We start from the raw sequence: 14,689 nt of genomic DNA, 5'->3' as shown, positions 1-14,689 counted from the left end.
GGACCTGCCTGAGGTCACCCAGCAGGAGCTGGGAGGGGGCCTAAGTCCCCCCCCCCCCCACCAGCCAACAGGCTGATCCAGCTTACTGGACTGAACAATCAGTGGCCTCAACTGTTCATAGCCAAAACTGGGGTTCTAGATTCTACCCTGGGGCCCCGATCAGAAAGTAGCAACCCTGCAGTCAGACTGGATTCTAACCCATCTTGTGTCTCCTGTCTTGCTTTATAACCTTTGCTCTTCTCTAAGCATCAGTGTCTTGGTCTGTAAAATGGAGGTGACTGTCCCCTCCTCACCAGGTCCCTGGAAGGAGGTCAGGAGGTGACAGGTATCAGCGGCTCCCTGCAGTGTCTGGTCCTCATGCTGTAAGCATCTGGGTTGTGAGTTGCTTGCCAAGGAATAATGCCTAGCCCACATCAGGGCTAGCCTGGACCTAGCTAACCCCTAACACCAGGCACACAAGTGGTAACAGTGGCAAGAAACAGTTTATTGGCCAGGGTGAAGGCACAAGAAGGCAGCACCGGTGAGGAGGGGTCAGACCTCCCCAGTGACCCAGAAATCCATGTCCTCAACCAGGTCCTGGAGGTACGCCTTGTACTGGTCCGAGGTGAGAGTGAGTGGGTAGCTGTTGGAAATGTGCAGGTCCACAGTGTTCTCCAGGGAGGAAGCGCCCTCTAACCGTGCCATTTCCAGCAGGGCCCTAAGGCACGTGGGAACAACCTACAGGAGGTGGGGGGCAGAAATAAGGTGGGGTTGAGTGGACTACAACTTCCAGCAGCCCCCACCATAAACCAGGAATAACCATTAGGCCTAGGGCTGCTGGGAATTATTGTTTTCTCTGTAACTCCCACCATGGGAGGCCTGGTAAGTTTACTAGGGCTGAGATGCTGGAGGGGTTCCTGGAATGTAGGGATCCCACTCAGCAGCTGTGGTCAGAAGGACCCCTTAAGAGCTGTAGTTCCTTAAAAAGGCTGCTAGGACTTGTATTCCACTGACTTCCACATGGTTTTGAGAGTTCAAAACAGGTTTTGGGGGTGAGGGGCCATGAGAAGGACACCCAGAAGCTCCTGGGGATGAGGAACTGGTGGTTGCAAAGACTCTTGGAAGTTGTAGTTTCCCAGAGGGGCTTCTAGGAATTGTAGTTTCTCTTCCCTTTGTTAAGATCCACCCCTTAGCTCCAGGAGCCCAGAAATGCTGCACCTTGAGCATCACCAGCTTCTTGGTCCACGGCTGGTCTTGGGGCCATGGCTCCCCCACACAGAACCAGAGGGTGTAGCGTGGTGAGTGTCGGCTTCCTTTGATGAAGGCAATCAGATCTGGGGGTCCGAGATCCTAGTCAGGCATGGGAAGAGGACCCTCCACCTGCCCCTCCCTGCCCCCAAACTTGACTAACAGCCTCACCTTCTTCCTTGACCAGAAGCCCAACATGCCTACAACACCTCGACCAGATGGCTGCTGATCTAAGAAAAGTCCTGGCATAATCTTAAATGTTTCCCCCCATCCCCGCCCCCCCCCCCCCCCACCATTTGGGATAGGAGTACACTCCCTACAAGGATGTCCCCTGATTCTGGAATACAAGGTAGTTGGCAGTTTCTGCTCTTTAACCCCCTAAGGCCACAATCTCCTGATAGTGGCCACTAGCCACTGTGGCTATTTCCATTTAAATGGTAATTAATTAAAATCAAATAAAAGTTCAAACTCTCTTCCTCAGTTGCATTGGCCTAAGTACTCAATAGCCACACGTGGCTGGTGGATACCACACCGGACAGTTCAACTCTAGAGCATTTCCATCCCTGCAGAGATATTTACTGGATAACAAAGCCCTAAAGGACTTCTCTGTCCTGCATCTGTCTATCCACCCTACTAACTGGTAATAATGAGGACGATGGCAGTTAATTCCTTGAGCACCTTCTGTGCACTGGGCCCTGTGCCTCCTACCAGCTCTAGCAGAGGAGACAGTCCTCTGACAGACTCAGAGCAGTCCATCTCTTGCCCCAGGTTATAGCACAAGCAGAGCAGCAGGGTCTGAATTAGAACTCTGGGGTTTGGGGGATCTCTGGGTGGCTCAGTGGTTTAGTGCCTGCCCTCAGCCTAGGGTGTGATCCTGAAGTCCTGGGACTGGGTTCCGCATCAAGCTCCCTGCGTGGAGCCTGCTTCTCCCTCTGCCTGTGTCTCTGCCTCTCTCTGTGTGTCTCTCATGAATAAATAAATAAAATCTTTAAAAAAAAAAAAAAAGAACTCTGGGGTTTGGAGGTTTGAAAATTTTTTTGTTTTTAGAGAGAGGAGGATGTAAGGAGAGTGGGGACCAGGGGGAGGCAGAGAGCGAGAACCTTAAGCAGGCTCCACACCCAGTGCAGAGCCAGACTCGGCTTGATCTTGTGACCCTGAGGTCATGACCCAAGCTGCTATCAAGAGTCAGATGGTTCATCGACTGAGCCACCCAGGCACTCCCAGACCCCAGAGTTCTTAACCACCGTGACCACCTCTTTCTACAGCAGAGCTAAGGCTTTGCCTCCTCACCTGACACGAAGGGCCTCAGGTCGAACAGGTCTCCATCTTCATCCTTGGGGACCTCGCCGCCAGGCCTGGGACTGCTGTCAGGGAGAAGCTCCTCGCCCAGGGCCCAGTATGTGTGGCAGTGCCCCAGCCTCCGTGCCCAGAGCTGCTGTCCTGCCCTCCACAGAGCTAGTCCCCCACCCAAGCAGCTCAGTACACGCCTCACGTAGCCCATCACGGTCTTGTCTGTTACCAACACCCCGGGGTCTGGCAGTATTATTGGCTGTCCAGGCAGCATCGTGTCCCCTCCTGCTGCTGCCACCAGCCGCAGGCCCCTTGGGCAGGAGACTGTCTGCTGGAAGACTTGGCGGCCCCGATAGAAGGCAGTCACCTCGAACTCCCACTCTGGGCAGTGGCAGAAGTGACATGAAGAGGGAGTGAGATTGAGAGGGCATAAGGGGCCCTGTCACCCCAGCACATCCCACCCCAGAGCTGCCACTCACCTTCATCAGGCACCAAGAGCCGCTTCAGCGGGTTTTCAGGGGGTTCTGAGTTTGGGCAGGGAGCGGGGAGGTCTATGGTGGGGCTCAGCAAGAGTGGAGGCGTCTGTTCTGGGACCACCACCAGGCTCGAGGGCCCCTCATCTGGGAATGGGGTCAAGACCATGTCACCCAGTAACTCCTCTAATGTGTCTTCCTGGAGAGAAGCAAAAAGAAAAGGATCTGGGCATTTCTGTAGCCTTTTCCGGAGACTTCATGTGGACCAGGCCTTGGGACCCAGAGACGAGTCAGATCTGAGCTCTGCCCTCAAGGGGCTTCCAGGGGGATCCCTGGGTGGCTCAGTGCTTTGGCATCTGCCTTCAGCCCAGGGTGTGACCCTGGAGTCCCGGGATCGAGTCCCACATTGGCTCCCTGCATGGAACCTGCTTCTCCCTCTGCCTTTGTCTTGGTCTCTGTCTGTCTCTCTGTGTCTCTCATGAATAAATAAAATCTTTTAAAAAGGGGGCGGGGGCTTCCAGTTGGGGCTGGCAGGGAGGTGGGGGATAGGAGGTAGGTAGACAAGCATGGGCACAGATGACAAAATATATGCTCTGGTATATGATGGATGCTACTATTGGCCCAAGGGGAACAGCTAGTTCCAGCCCAAGGACCTGGCCCTGGGCAAGCAAGACCTGGGCAGAGAAGGCTGGACACTATTTCAGAGGGGACCTGCCCTGGCATGGACGTCAGCAAGACCAAGGATAGGGTGGTTCTGGGTTCCCAGGAGGCTGAGGGTACTCTACATAGCAAGAGAAACTGTGAAATTCTAGAAAGGTGTATTAGGGCCCTAAATGCCTTGGTGAAAGCTCTGCATTTTTTTCCTGAGACACTGGAAGCATCCATGGAAGGGCTCGCTATGAGCAGGAGAGGGACAGGGTCATCTCTAGATGAGTGGGTGGACAGCCCACAGGGGATAGGATGGAGGCTCAGGAGGAAGATTTGATGTGATGGTCCAGGGGGAGGAGAGGAAGCCTGAACAAGGCTGTGGGGACACAGAAGATGGGTCATCCTGAGGGCAGGAAGGATGGGGTGCATTCTTGCCTGGGTATCCGAGGTACTGTATCTGCCATTGGTGTCTGGAAAGGTGTCCAACTCAGGCAAGTTCCCAGCTCCTGCCAGGGAAGGTGGTGAGTGGAGCAGAGTGTTGGGGATGCTCAAAATCCCATCCCTCCACATGGAGCCCCACTTCTGGCACACCTGAGATCACAAACTCATAGACCTTGTGTGGGTCGTGGGGGTCTTTGCTCCGATCTTCAGCTACACGCAACTCCTCCTTCCGGTTCAGGGCAGATCGGAAATTCCTCTTCCAGGTGGGCAGATCAGGTTTATCCTTTCCAGGAGTGTAGGCACCGCTGACCTCGGCCCACGCCTGGGGATCCAGTTGGTACCAGGATGGTGAGGATGACTAAGACCCCGGCCCAAGGGCGCTCTCCCCTGGCACGTTCTAACTTGACAAGGATCCATCCCCAAACTCTTGGACTCTGCATCGTAAGCACCCTCCCACCCCCACCCCCCCCACCCCCCCGCTTCACCTATTCAAAAACTTTGCTTTCTAAGCCAACCTTCCAGGTCCTACTGGGCGTCTAACTCTGCCAGCAACCTGCCCCAGGACAGGTTGTAATGGCCCCGCCCCCTCGTACTCGAACTCGGGTTACCACCACTGGTGTATCCGAATTTGGTGGGAAATCACCTCAGCTTTGGGGCCAGGTCTCGCCTCGAAGGTTCCAAAACCAGCCCTCAGAATTCTACGACCCAAAGCCCCGCCCTCTGCGAGCCCTCAATCCCCAGTTTGCATTTCTCTCGAGTTCTAACCCCGCTTTTCCGGTTCTTTTTCCGGAACCTGGCCGTTCCAGCCGTGCCCGCCTTGCGACATCCGTCCGCTGATCCTCCTAACCCTGCCCAGTCCTGTCCTAACTCCACTCACCTCCACCTGCCACCGTCAGCGCCGGCCGACCCTACGCAGGCTAACCCCTCCCTCTCGGCTCCGCCCCCTGGGAGTCCACCCCTCGGGTAGGTTAGCTCAGGGCTCCCCGGCGGCACGAAGCTCTCGCACCTGGAAGATGCCGAAGTCCTCCTGCTGGGCATCCTGCCGCAAGCCATGCTTCCAAGGGATGCGAAAGCGCGTGCGGCGCTCGTCCAGCCAGGCCACCCCCTCCAGCTGCCCTAGGTCCAGCTGTGACACCAGCCAGGGCAGGATCCGCGGTTTTGGGGTTCCCATGGTCCGGCCTGCGCTTAGAGGGCAGTTCGTGGGCGCGGATGGCCTCTTAGCTACCCGCCCCCACCCCCGAGGGTTCCGCTCCCAGACCTTCCTCTCATGGGGCGGCGGTGCAGCGTCCCTCACTTATATTTTCCTGGGGTATAAAACAAGACAACTCCTCTTTTCACCTCCAGACAGTCCCCCAAGTCAACGAGGACTTCCCGCCCAATCCATTTGAGACGGCCCGTCTTTCCCCACCTCCTCCTGAGCAGATCCTCTACCTCCCCAACTCAGCCAGGGTAGATTCTTCCCTCTTCCGTTGTAAACCCTCTCCTCCCCTCCCCTCCCCCACATCACCTAAGGCAGTCACCTCCGCGTCCAAGGTAGAGACTCCCCTGGTTATTTCAGGGCAGACGTTATTACCTTGTAGATCTCTACCTCCCGCACTTATCTGTGTTGCGGACTCCTACAGAAGAGCCCCTCACCCATTTCCACGGTGGACCCTCCATCCACCATCCTTCCCCCCAAACAGCTTCCTTCCTCTAGGGCACCCCCCCCCCACACATACTCTATAGAGTGGACTGCCTCCCATTTTCAGAGTCTGCTCTTCTCTGCCTTAGATCCCCCCATGCAGACGCCTCCCCCCCGCCCCCGCTACTACTTTTTATTTCACAGCCGACCTCCGGCAGCGGCCATAGCTTCACTTTTACTCGAACTCTGCTTCACCTTCCCTAGAGTACACCTTGCTCCTCTAGACTCAGGGCAGACCCAGCACGTCTCGCGTTTCTCGCCCCGGGCGCCACCAATTCCCCAGATCTTCCCAGTTACCTACGTAGAGGGTCGGGGCGCTCAGGGTGCTAGAACCCGCCCCTGCCTTTGGGGTCCGATAACTCTCGAACTTGCAGCTGCACACCCTACTTCCCGTCAGCTGAGCTTCAGAGAAAGAGGGTTTTCTTTTCTATCGATTTCATAAAACAAAAACAACTTTATCTGCGATTGGTTGACAAGACTCCAGAGCCAAAGAGGCGGCACCAAGAACCCGGACGCCCCCGGTTCTCCCCTCCCCCCCCGCTATGCCCTTTATAGGTCTTCCGGCCAAAGGCATGCTGGGAACGCCACATGCAAATCAGATGGGTATCCAGCGCTCCGCCCCTCCCACTACGGGGCTGACACCAACCCGGCCCAGTGCGCAGGCGCGGGAAAGTTGCACTAATAAAAGTTTGCTCAAGTTCGGTGAAGGAGAGGGGGTCGGCGGCTTCCCGGCCCCAGGTAAGCTGGGCTTTTGTGCAGGCTGGGGCGAGAAGGGAAAAGGACGGGTCTAGGAGCGGGCACCTCAGTCCCGCTTCCTGGACATCTATGCACCCCGGGTCCCCAAGATTCCAGCGTGGGTCAGATAATGGAACTACACTTCCCAAGGAGGCTGCGCGGCGCACAAGTGCGGACCGAGGGGAAGGTTTGCCATGAAGCCTGCTGGGATTCGTAGTTCCTGATTCTCTAAGAGCATGAGCGGCTTGGCGTTATGCCTCCAGAAACCAGAAGTCGTTGCCCCAAGTTCCGTTCTTTCTCAGACTCAACAATTCAGATCCTCCAGCCCCCTTCTCCAAAAAATCTTCAGAGTCCAGCCCCCAGTCTTTTGACCCCAGGAACCCGGGTCCCTAAGCCTCTTCCTCTCCAAGGATCAAGGAGTCTTCGGCCTCATCGCTCTTCTCCCTCTGAGAACTCAAGAGTCTGGGTCCCCAGACCCTAACTCCCCTAAAGGATTTAGGAGTTGAGACTCTCACCCCCTTCTTCCTTCGGGAATTCGTGGGTCCTGGCGCCCTCCTTATTCAGGGACTAGGCATTTGGGCACCAATCCTCCACTTCAGTTCAACCCTGGAGCCCATCCCCCAGCTCCCTTTTTCACAGGTGCCCCCATGGCAGGCTCAGAAGAGCTGGGGCTCCGGGAGGACACGCTGAGAGTCCTAGCTGCCTTCTTTAGGCGAGGTGAGGCTGCTGGGTTCCCCAGCCCTACCCCACCCAGGTAAGAGGAGCTGCCTTCTTTCCGCTGGGGCCTGCATTTGGGGTGGGGCCCTCTCTAACTTTTGTACCTGGTCTCTGTCTGCGTTCCCCTCTTTTATATCTGGCCCTTTATCCTTGTCCCTGGGGTTGCAGTGACAGGCCCTCAGTGGGAGGAAGAAGGGACTGCTTGCAAGGGGCCTCTGCAGTCATTCTCTGAGGTCCCCTTCCCCAGGAGTCCTGCCCAGGAGGAGCCAACAGATTTCCTGAGCCGTCTTCGAAGATGTCTTCCCTGTCCCCTGGGGCGAGGAGCAGACCCCCCTGTGTCCCCTCGGCCTTGCTCCTTGCCCCTCCGCCCATGCTATGTTTCAGAGCCTGGTAAGAGATTTTCCTAGATCACCTGGACACCGGCAGGGCCAAAACTTTGAACCTTTTTTTTTTTTTTTTTTTTTTTTTTAAGATTTTATTTATTTATTCATGAGAGGCACACAGAGAGAGGCAGAGATACAGGCAGAGGGAGAAGCAGGCTCCCTGCAGGGAGCCCAATGCAGGACTCGATCCTGGAACTCCAGGATCAAGGCCTGAGCCAAAGGCGGATGCTCAACCACTGAGCCACCCAGACGTCCCCAGGAGCTTTGATTCTCAAAGCATAGAAAGGAGAAGGAGCTAGTCCAAGATCACTCAGCTAAGACAGGAGCTAGGGTGAGGACTCCCCTCACCACTCTCTGATCCCCCACCTCCACCCCCAGTTATTGCTGTCTCTCAATTCTGTGAGCTGGCTTCAGGGGGCTTTGTCCTTTTCTGCTTATCTCTCCTCCTGTGCATGCTTCCCTACTTCTAGGACTTTATTGCCACTAGTATCCCCCCATCATCCTAGGGAGGCAGGAGACCTGGTTTTCGGTCACGGATCCCTGGCTGTTCGGTTACACAACTCAGGGAAATTCAATTTCTTTTTTGCTCCTATGCTTCCTCAGAAGTAAAGTAGCAATGTGTGCCTATGTGTGCATGTGAGAGTGGGAGGGGGTGTTGTTGGATTCCATTAAGAGTAACCAAAAGGAACTGAGAGTAACCAAAAACTCCTATGTAAGCCTCCATAGACTAGGAATGGCTACTGGGAGTGCTAGCTTGAAAAGAAAAGGATTTCACAGCAGGGAGGAAAGATCTGTGATCAATTGATGAGGCCTGAGAACGGCAAGGGATACCGTGGTAATAGCTGGGGTGCCCTGTGTTTGCCTTTCTTGGATAGGATATTCTTTTTTTTTTTTTTTAAGATTTTATTTATTTATTCATGAGAGTCATACACACAGAGAGAGGGAGAGACACAGGCAGACGGAGAAGCAGGCTCCATGCAGGGAGCCTGACGTGGGACTTGATCCTGGGTCTCCAGGATCACACCCTGGGCTGAAGGCAGCACTAAACTGCTGAGCCACCGGGGCTGCCCTAGAATATTCTTTCAAGGTCTAGTTCACCTCTAACATTCTAAGTCTAGTTTGGGCAACACAATAAAATGGGAAGTACAAAGCCCTTTGGCAAGTGCACTCACTGCCTCAGTTTACCCCATTAGGAAATGGAAATCAGTGCTCCCTGGCAAGATGGTTGGGACAAGAAGAGAATCCATGGGTTCCTGATGTCCCAGAGACCCATCACTGGCTCTTTTCACTCCAGGCCCAGCCACTTCCGATTTCTATGCTCTGGTGGCCCAGCGGCTGGAACAACTGGTCCAAGAGCAGCTGAGATCCCCACCTAGCCCAGGTGAGATACAGAGGGGCCCCGGAGAAGGGTGAGGGTGGAAGGGTTGGCAGGGTTCTGCCTCCAGCTGAATTCTCTCCTGCATCCCTAACCCCCAGAGTTACAGGGTCCCCCCCTCACAGAGAAGGAAGCCCTACTGCGGAAGCTGGTTGCCTTGCTGGAGGAAGAGGCTGAAGTCATCAACCAGAAGGTACCAGGCAGTCTGTTCCATCCCTTAGCTGGGATAGGGATTGCGGGATGGTTGAGCTCTGGGATCAGAACCTAGGTCTGCATTCTCATTAGATGGTCAGGTGAGGAGACGGTGGGACTCGGCTTCTATGAAGGGTCTGTAAGGGGCTCCAAGCTCATTCTGCTTGCAGCACCGTGGGTCAGGAAGTCAAGAGGCAAGATGTTGGGGTAAGGAAAGTGATTTTATCTGGAAAGCCAGCACACTGAGGAGATGGCAGACGAGTACTGTCCCAAAGAACCATCTGCCCCAGCATGAGATTGGCGTTTCTTTTATGTTAGGAATGCAGGGGAAAGGGGAGGTAGTTGGAGTCACAAAGGTTCCTGACAGTCTGTAGACAACAGGGGAAGATTGTGTAACTTCTTTTGTCTTTGGTCAGTTTTTTAAAGAGGTTTTATTTATTTATTTATTTATTTATTTAAAGATTTTTATTTATTTATTTGAGAGAGTCAGAGACAGCCTGAGCAGGGAGGGAAGGGCAGAGAGAGAGGGAGAAGCGGACTCCCTGATGAGCAGGAAGCTCCCAGCAAGCCTGGATCCCAGGTCTCTGGGATCACGACCTGAGCGGAAGGCAGATGCTTAACCCACCGAAACACCCAGGCACCCCCTCCTTGGTCAGTTGATCTTTGTGTACAGGTCATGTCGTTCCTGTAAATCTTAAACAGGGGCAGGCCGGGTGGCTCAGCGGTTTAGCGCCGCCTTCGGCCTAGGGCATTATCCTAGAGACCCGGGATCGAATCCCACGTCAGGCCCCTTGCATGGAACCTGCTTCTCCCTCTGCCTGTGTCTCTGTCTCTCATGAAGGAATAAATAAAACCTTAAAAAAAAAAAATCTTAAACAGAGCATAGTTATTTCTGTAAGTACTTCTTTATATCCTCCAGCGAGGTGGATTTTGGGTAGAATAGAAGTTTTTGCGAGTCTTCGCAGTAATATGCCTATGTGCGGGGCTAAGCAGAAGTTTCTAAGCTATTGGTCCCAGCAGTAAGGGAAATAGAAGCAGTATGGAGCCAGAGTGCTGGGATCCCTGGGTGGCGCAGCGATTTGGCGCCTGCCTTTGGCGCAGGGCGCGATCCTGGAGACCTGGGATCGAATCCCATGTCGGGCCCCCAGTGCATGGAGCCTGTTTCATGGAGCCTGTTTCTCCCTCTGCCTGTGTCTTTGCCTCTCTCTCTGTGTGTGTGACTATCATAAATAAATAATAAAAAAAAAAAAAAAAGGAGTCAGAGTGCTAAGCTTCTCCCCTATAGGTTGAGGGACAGAGTTCTGGTTAGGGTAGTCCCTTAAACAGGGGCTTACATTCCCCGTAAGAGGGGCGTGGTTTAAAGATCGGGGGTGTGGCCACCCAAAAAACTGGGAAACTCCCTAGGACCAGTTGAGGAATTAGGGACTGCATGCATGGTGGTGAGAGGGGGGGTTGGTTTTGAGAGGGCTGTCTAGAATCTGAAGCCCTGCTTAACTGTATGGGGGCATGCCCTATAATGTGGGGGGAAATTAATCTGGCTTATGATGATGACTTGGTTCTGGAATTCGATGGGCTCAGGAGCTTGGACAAAGTGTCTGATCCTATAATATTAATAGTAGAGTGGAGGGAACCCTGGGTGGCGCAGCAGTTTAGCGCCTGCCTTTGGCCCAGGATGCGATCCTGGAGACCCGGGATCGAATCCCATGTCGGGCTTCCGGTGCATGGAGCCTGCTTCTCCCTCTGCCTATGTCTCTGCCTCTCTCTGTCTCTCTCTCTCTCTGTGACTATCATAAGTAAATAAAAATTAAAAAAAAAAAATTAAAAAAAAAAAATAGTAGAGTGGAAGGCGAGGTTGTTGTAGGCAGGAGCCTGACCTCTGCGGCCCTCGGGGAACCCGTAGGGGGCGTGGCTATAAGATCAGTAGTCTAGAACTCGGCTAAGTAGAGCATGGCCCTCATTGGCTGTCGAGGCCTTCCCTTCTCACCCTGCCCTAGGAATAGTTTGGCGGAGACCAGAGTCTGGTCTATGATTGGCTGGTGTGATGGATGGGGCGTGGCTCTGAGCATCAGTGTCGGAAAAGGTTCTACCAGAAAGCCCCGCCTCCTAGCCCCCGATTGGCTGGCCGCGGGGCCGTGGCCGACCCAGCCTCTTGTCTTCCTCACCCCCAGCTGGCCTCGGACCCCGCCCTGCGTGGGAAGCTGGCCCGCCTCTCCGCCGGCTCCTTCGCCCGCCTGGTGGAGCTGTTCTCTAGCCGGGAGGACAGCCCTCTGCCCAGCCGTCCACGCCCCTCCTTGCCCTGCCCAGGGCCTCCACCGCCTTCCCCGGAGCCCCTGGCCCGCCTGGCCCTGGCCATGGAGCTGAGCCGCCGCGTGGCTGGGCTGGGGGGCACCCTGGCCGGACTCAGCGTGGAGCACGTGCACAGCTTCGGGCCCTGGATCCAGGCACACGGGGGCTGGGTGAGCTGCCAAAGCTTCTCTGGGCCTCCCTTTATCCAGTTGTAACTTGTGCCTGTGTGGTAGGGGGTTGGCGTCTTTGGCTTCTTTTCAGACGTGATGCGTGTTCTCCTAGCCCTACCACTCATCCTTTCTGTGTTTATTGAGCACCTACTGTACACCGGTAGGTAATCGGTGCAGACACTATGCCTGGCTTAAACCATTCTGGTGGATACTGACAGTTATGAGTGGGAATCAAGTGAGACCTCTTCCTGGGCCTCTGTTTCCTTATCAGTCAAGAGGGAAGAGGAGAAGTACCCATCTCAAAGGGTTATTGTAAAGATTAAAATGGAATCACCTCTGTAAGTCCTTGGCATCCTGTGGGCATTTGCATAGTTATCTTGTGCCTGTCTGCTTCTCTGACACTGCCTGCCAGAATGCGCTTGCCCAGGTATCCCCCTGCCTCGGTTCCTCTGCTCCATTCGGGTGTCACTCCCAGTGAGACCTCCCTTGGTTCCCATATAAAACCGCAGCCACCTGGTACCCTCCCACCCACTCCTTTTCCCTCTTCATCGCTTTACTTCCTTCCATAATACTCTGCACCTTCTAATACACAGCTTCTATCAGATGGTAGGATTGACCTGCTTTACTTACTTGTTTTTGGGTTTTTTTGCATGTTCTCTTGCCCCTGACCTATCAGTTTCACAAGACCAGGGAGTCTTACCAAGCTCGCTCACTGCTTTATTTATCTGTCATTTATTTATCTGAGGGAGAGAGCACAAGTTAAAGAGTTAGAGAGAGGGAGAGAGAGCACATGAGAGCGCAAACGCAGGGGGAGCAGCAGAGGGAGAGGGAGAAGCAGGCTCCCTACTGAGCAGGGAGCCCAACACAGGGCTCAATTCCAGGACCCTGGAATCATGACCTGAGCTGAAGGCAGACACTTAACCAGCTGAGCCACTCAGGTGCCCCACCCCCCTTTTAAAGATTTTATTAGAGAGAGTATGTATATACAAGTGGGGGTGAGGGGACATAGGGAGAAGCAGATTCCCCACCGAGCAGGGAGCCTGTTGCAGGGCTCCATCCCAGGACTCCAGGACCTGAGCCTAAGGCAGACGCTTAACCACCCTGAGCCACCCAGGCACTCCTTGCTCACTGCTTTAAATCCAGTGCCAGGCTCAGAACTTGATTGGGCTCCAGAGTACTGACAGTGTGACCTTGGCAACATCCCCAGCTAGCTGAGCACCAGTCTCCCCCAGCCCAACGGGCACTGTTCACTTCCCTGCCTGGTTGCTGTGGGGATTTGGTGCTCTCAGGTTGTGAGTGTTGCTTCACAGGCTGGCAGGAGCTGGCCAGGTGTGTTTGAGGAGCAGAGTGGAGGCCAGTAGGGCTGAAGCAGGGTAAGCGAAGGGGAGAGGGCGAGAGATGAGGTCAGGAAGGGCGGCCGGCCAGATCGCGTGGGACATTGTGAAAGTGAGAACTTGGACTTTGACTCTGAGCGGGCCTGGAGTCCCTAGACTAGCTCTCTCTGCGCCAGGGGCAAAGTGAGCTGACTTAGGTGTTGACTTGCGCCCTCTAGCGGCCGCATGGGGGAACACTAGCGGGCGAGGCGGAAGTGGGGAGTTGGGAGGAGGTGTCCGCTCTGGTTCAGGGAGGGAGATGAGGGTGGATCACACCGCGGTGGAGGCGGTGGAGGAGTCCTCCAGTTAATTTAGAGGTAGAGTTGACAGATTTCGCTTATGGAGTGGATTACGAGTGCTATTTATGAGTGCCGATGAGGGGAAGACAGGAGTCAAGGATGCTGGCCTGAGCACCTGGAGGGCCGCATCTGGTGCTCCCTGAGATAGGAGTGAGGAGCAGGGGGAGCACGTTTGAAGAAGAGTCAGAGATGATTGGAAATGGTCCAGTTAGGGGGAGAGATGACCTTCAGACCCCAAAGGGAGATGAGGAGGGGACAGTGGATAGACGATGTGTCTGGAGCTCTGTGCAGAAACTTGTTTATTGGTGAAAATGTTTTTCTTTTCGACCACGTGCATAGCCAAGGACTTAGGTGGAATGATTCCATTTAAATCCCACAACCACCTTATGGGATTGGATATTATCCCGATTTTATGGAGATGGATGAAGGGTCCCCCATGCAGAGGATTGGGATCAAGACTTTGACACAGCACCAGAGCTTTGCATCCTTAAAACCCCAGGACCCTGTTCCCTTTCTCTGGATCTCTCTTCCCTGTCTCTCTGTCTACCTGCCACTGGTGCTCTGCCCTCCACCCTGGAGCTTTGTCTTTCCTCCCTTTTACCAGGACTCTGGCCCCATCCACCCGTGGGCCTCTGATTCTTTCTTTAGATCTCCATCCTCCCACCCCATCCCTGTCTGCCTCCCTTCTGTGGTTCCTTGCCTCCCCTGTCTCTGCTCTCACTGGGCTGGTGGAGATGCCACTGCGAATGGAGGACAGGCTCTTACTGTGAGCGCTCACAAGCTCTTCCACTTTTCCCTTCCAGGAGGGCATCCTGGCCATTTCACCTGTGGACTTGAACTTACCCCTGGACTGAGATCTTCCTCAGAAGCCGCTACAAGATTAGACCTCATGTCTCTACATTCTTTGTGTGCTTTTCCAAGCCTTCCTTTCTCTACTCAGGGTTTTGGGGTGGTGGCTGCCCTCCCTGTGTTTGCCAAAAAGAAACTGTTTAAATTTTTTTCATATTAAAAACTTTTTCAAGTATTTGTTTCTCCTTTCTCTCGAGAACTAAAGTTCTAAGTAGGAGATTTGGCTCAGATCTCTCTCTCTCTCTCTCTTTCTTTCTTTCTGATTTACAAAGTGAGGAAAGAGCCAGTTCATTCACTCTAGAAATATTTATTTGGAGCACTCCTTCTGTTAAGTCAAATGGAGCTCGGTTGGTTCCTGCTAAAGTTGAGATAAACTCTATTATGATTTATCAAGTGCCTATCTCCTGAACATACAGCATACTTGAGGATATCTGTAGATACAATTTCAGCTAATCACATTTTTCTCACCTGTTGCATGATTTATTTATTCCAGCTTATCCTGTGTTGATGGTCCTGGGGTCTTTCCAGCCAGCTCCAGAAGAAAGCAATG

The 14,689-nt window shown here is 54.0% G+C and overlaps 2 protein-coding genes across 9 annotated transcripts; one reads left to right on the top strand and one right to left on the bottom strand.

The window, feature by feature from the left end:
* Nucleotides 1-463: 463 nt before the first annotated feature.
* Nucleotides 464-6,297, bottom strand: IRF3 (interferon regulatory factor 3). Of its 6 annotated transcripts, none has more exons than XM_072771300.1 (8): nt 6,062-6,297; nt 5,086-5,258; nt 4,230-4,401; nt 4,074-4,144; nt 2,997-3,189; nt 2,518-2,898; nt 1,198-1,313; nt 464-717 (listed from the first exon to the last, which is right to left on the bottom strand). In XM_072771300.1, the coding sequence occupies exons 2-8, from the start codon at nt 5,248-5,250 to the stop codon at nt 532-534; spliced, it is 1,284 nt and encodes a 427-aa protein (XP_072627401.1). In that variant the 5' UTR covers nt 5,251-5,258; nt 6,062-6,297; the 3' UTR covers nt 464-531. The 6 variants fall into 6 exon arrangements, with proteins under 6 accessions (XP_072627401.1, XP_072627410.1, XP_072627419.1 ...); XM_072771309.1 differs by having other exon boundaries at nt 6,058-6,290; XM_072771318.1 differs by having other exon boundaries at nt 5,086-5,263; nt 6,062-6,285.
* A 4-nt stretch (nt 6,298-6,301) lies between these two features.
* On the top strand, nt 6,302-14,314 carry BCL2L12 (BCL2 like 12). Of its 3 annotated transcripts, XM_072771326.1 has the most exons (7): nt 6,345-6,498; nt 7,135-7,249; nt 7,460-7,602; nt 8,890-8,976; nt 9,072-9,163; nt 11,331-11,618; nt 14,094-14,314. In XM_072771326.1, the coding sequence occupies exons 1-7, from the start codon at nt 6,360-6,362 to the stop codon at nt 14,142-14,144; spliced, it is 915 nt and encodes a 304-aa protein (XP_072627427.1). In that variant the 5' UTR covers nt 6,345-6,359; the 3' UTR covers nt 14,145-14,314. The 3 variants fall into 3 exon arrangements, with proteins under 3 accessions (XP_072627436.1, XP_072627427.1, XP_072627431.1); XM_072771335.1 differs by lacking the exon at nt 11,331-11,618 and having other exon boundaries at nt 6,302-6,498; XM_072771330.1 differs by lacking the exon at nt 7,460-7,602 and having other exon boundaries at nt 7,135-7,212.
* The last annotated feature ends 375 nt before the right edge of the window (nt 14,315-14,689 follow it).

This window comes from Canis lupus, chromosome 1, assembly GCF_048164855.1.
Source record: "Canis lupus baileyi chromosome 1, mCanLup2.hap1, whole genome shotgun sequence".
NCBI lineage: Eukaryota > Metazoa > Chordata > Mammalia > Carnivora > Canidae > Canis > Canis lupus.
The sequence above is the reverse complement of the archived record's forward strand: the minus strand, read 5'-3'. Positions and strand labels throughout refer to the sequence as shown.

What these genes read in the sequence shown, in the direction of transcription:
- IRF3 (XM_072771300.1), bottom strand. Translation starts at nt 5,250, where the DNA reads ATGGGAACCCCAAAACCGCGGATCCTGCCCTGGCTGGTGTCACAGCTG. An exon ending in AGGACTTCGGCATCTTCCAG is followed by an intron (nt 4,402 to 5,085) that starts GTGCGAGAGCTT and finishes CTGGATCCCCAG; the next exon opens with GCGTGGGCCGAGGTCAGCGG. An exon ending in AGAAGCTGGTGATGCTCAAG is followed by an intron (nt 718 to 1,197) that starts GTGCAGCATTTC and finishes CACCTCCTGTAG; the next exon opens with GTTGTTCCCACGTGCCTTAG.
- BCL2L12 (XM_072771326.1), top strand. Translation starts at nt 6,360, where the DNA reads ATGGGTATCCAGCGCTCCGCCCCTCCCACTACGGGGCTGACACCAACC. An exon ending in CGGCGGCTTCCCGGCCCCAG is followed by an intron (nt 6,499 to 7,134) that starts GTAAGCTGGGCT and finishes CCTTTTTCACAG; the next exon opens with GTGCCCCCATGGCAGGCTCA. An exon ending in CCCAGCCCTACCCCACCCAG is followed by an intron (nt 7,250 to 7,459) that starts GTAAGAGGAGCT and finishes CCCCTTCCCCAG; the next exon opens with GAGTCCTGCCCAGGAGGAGC.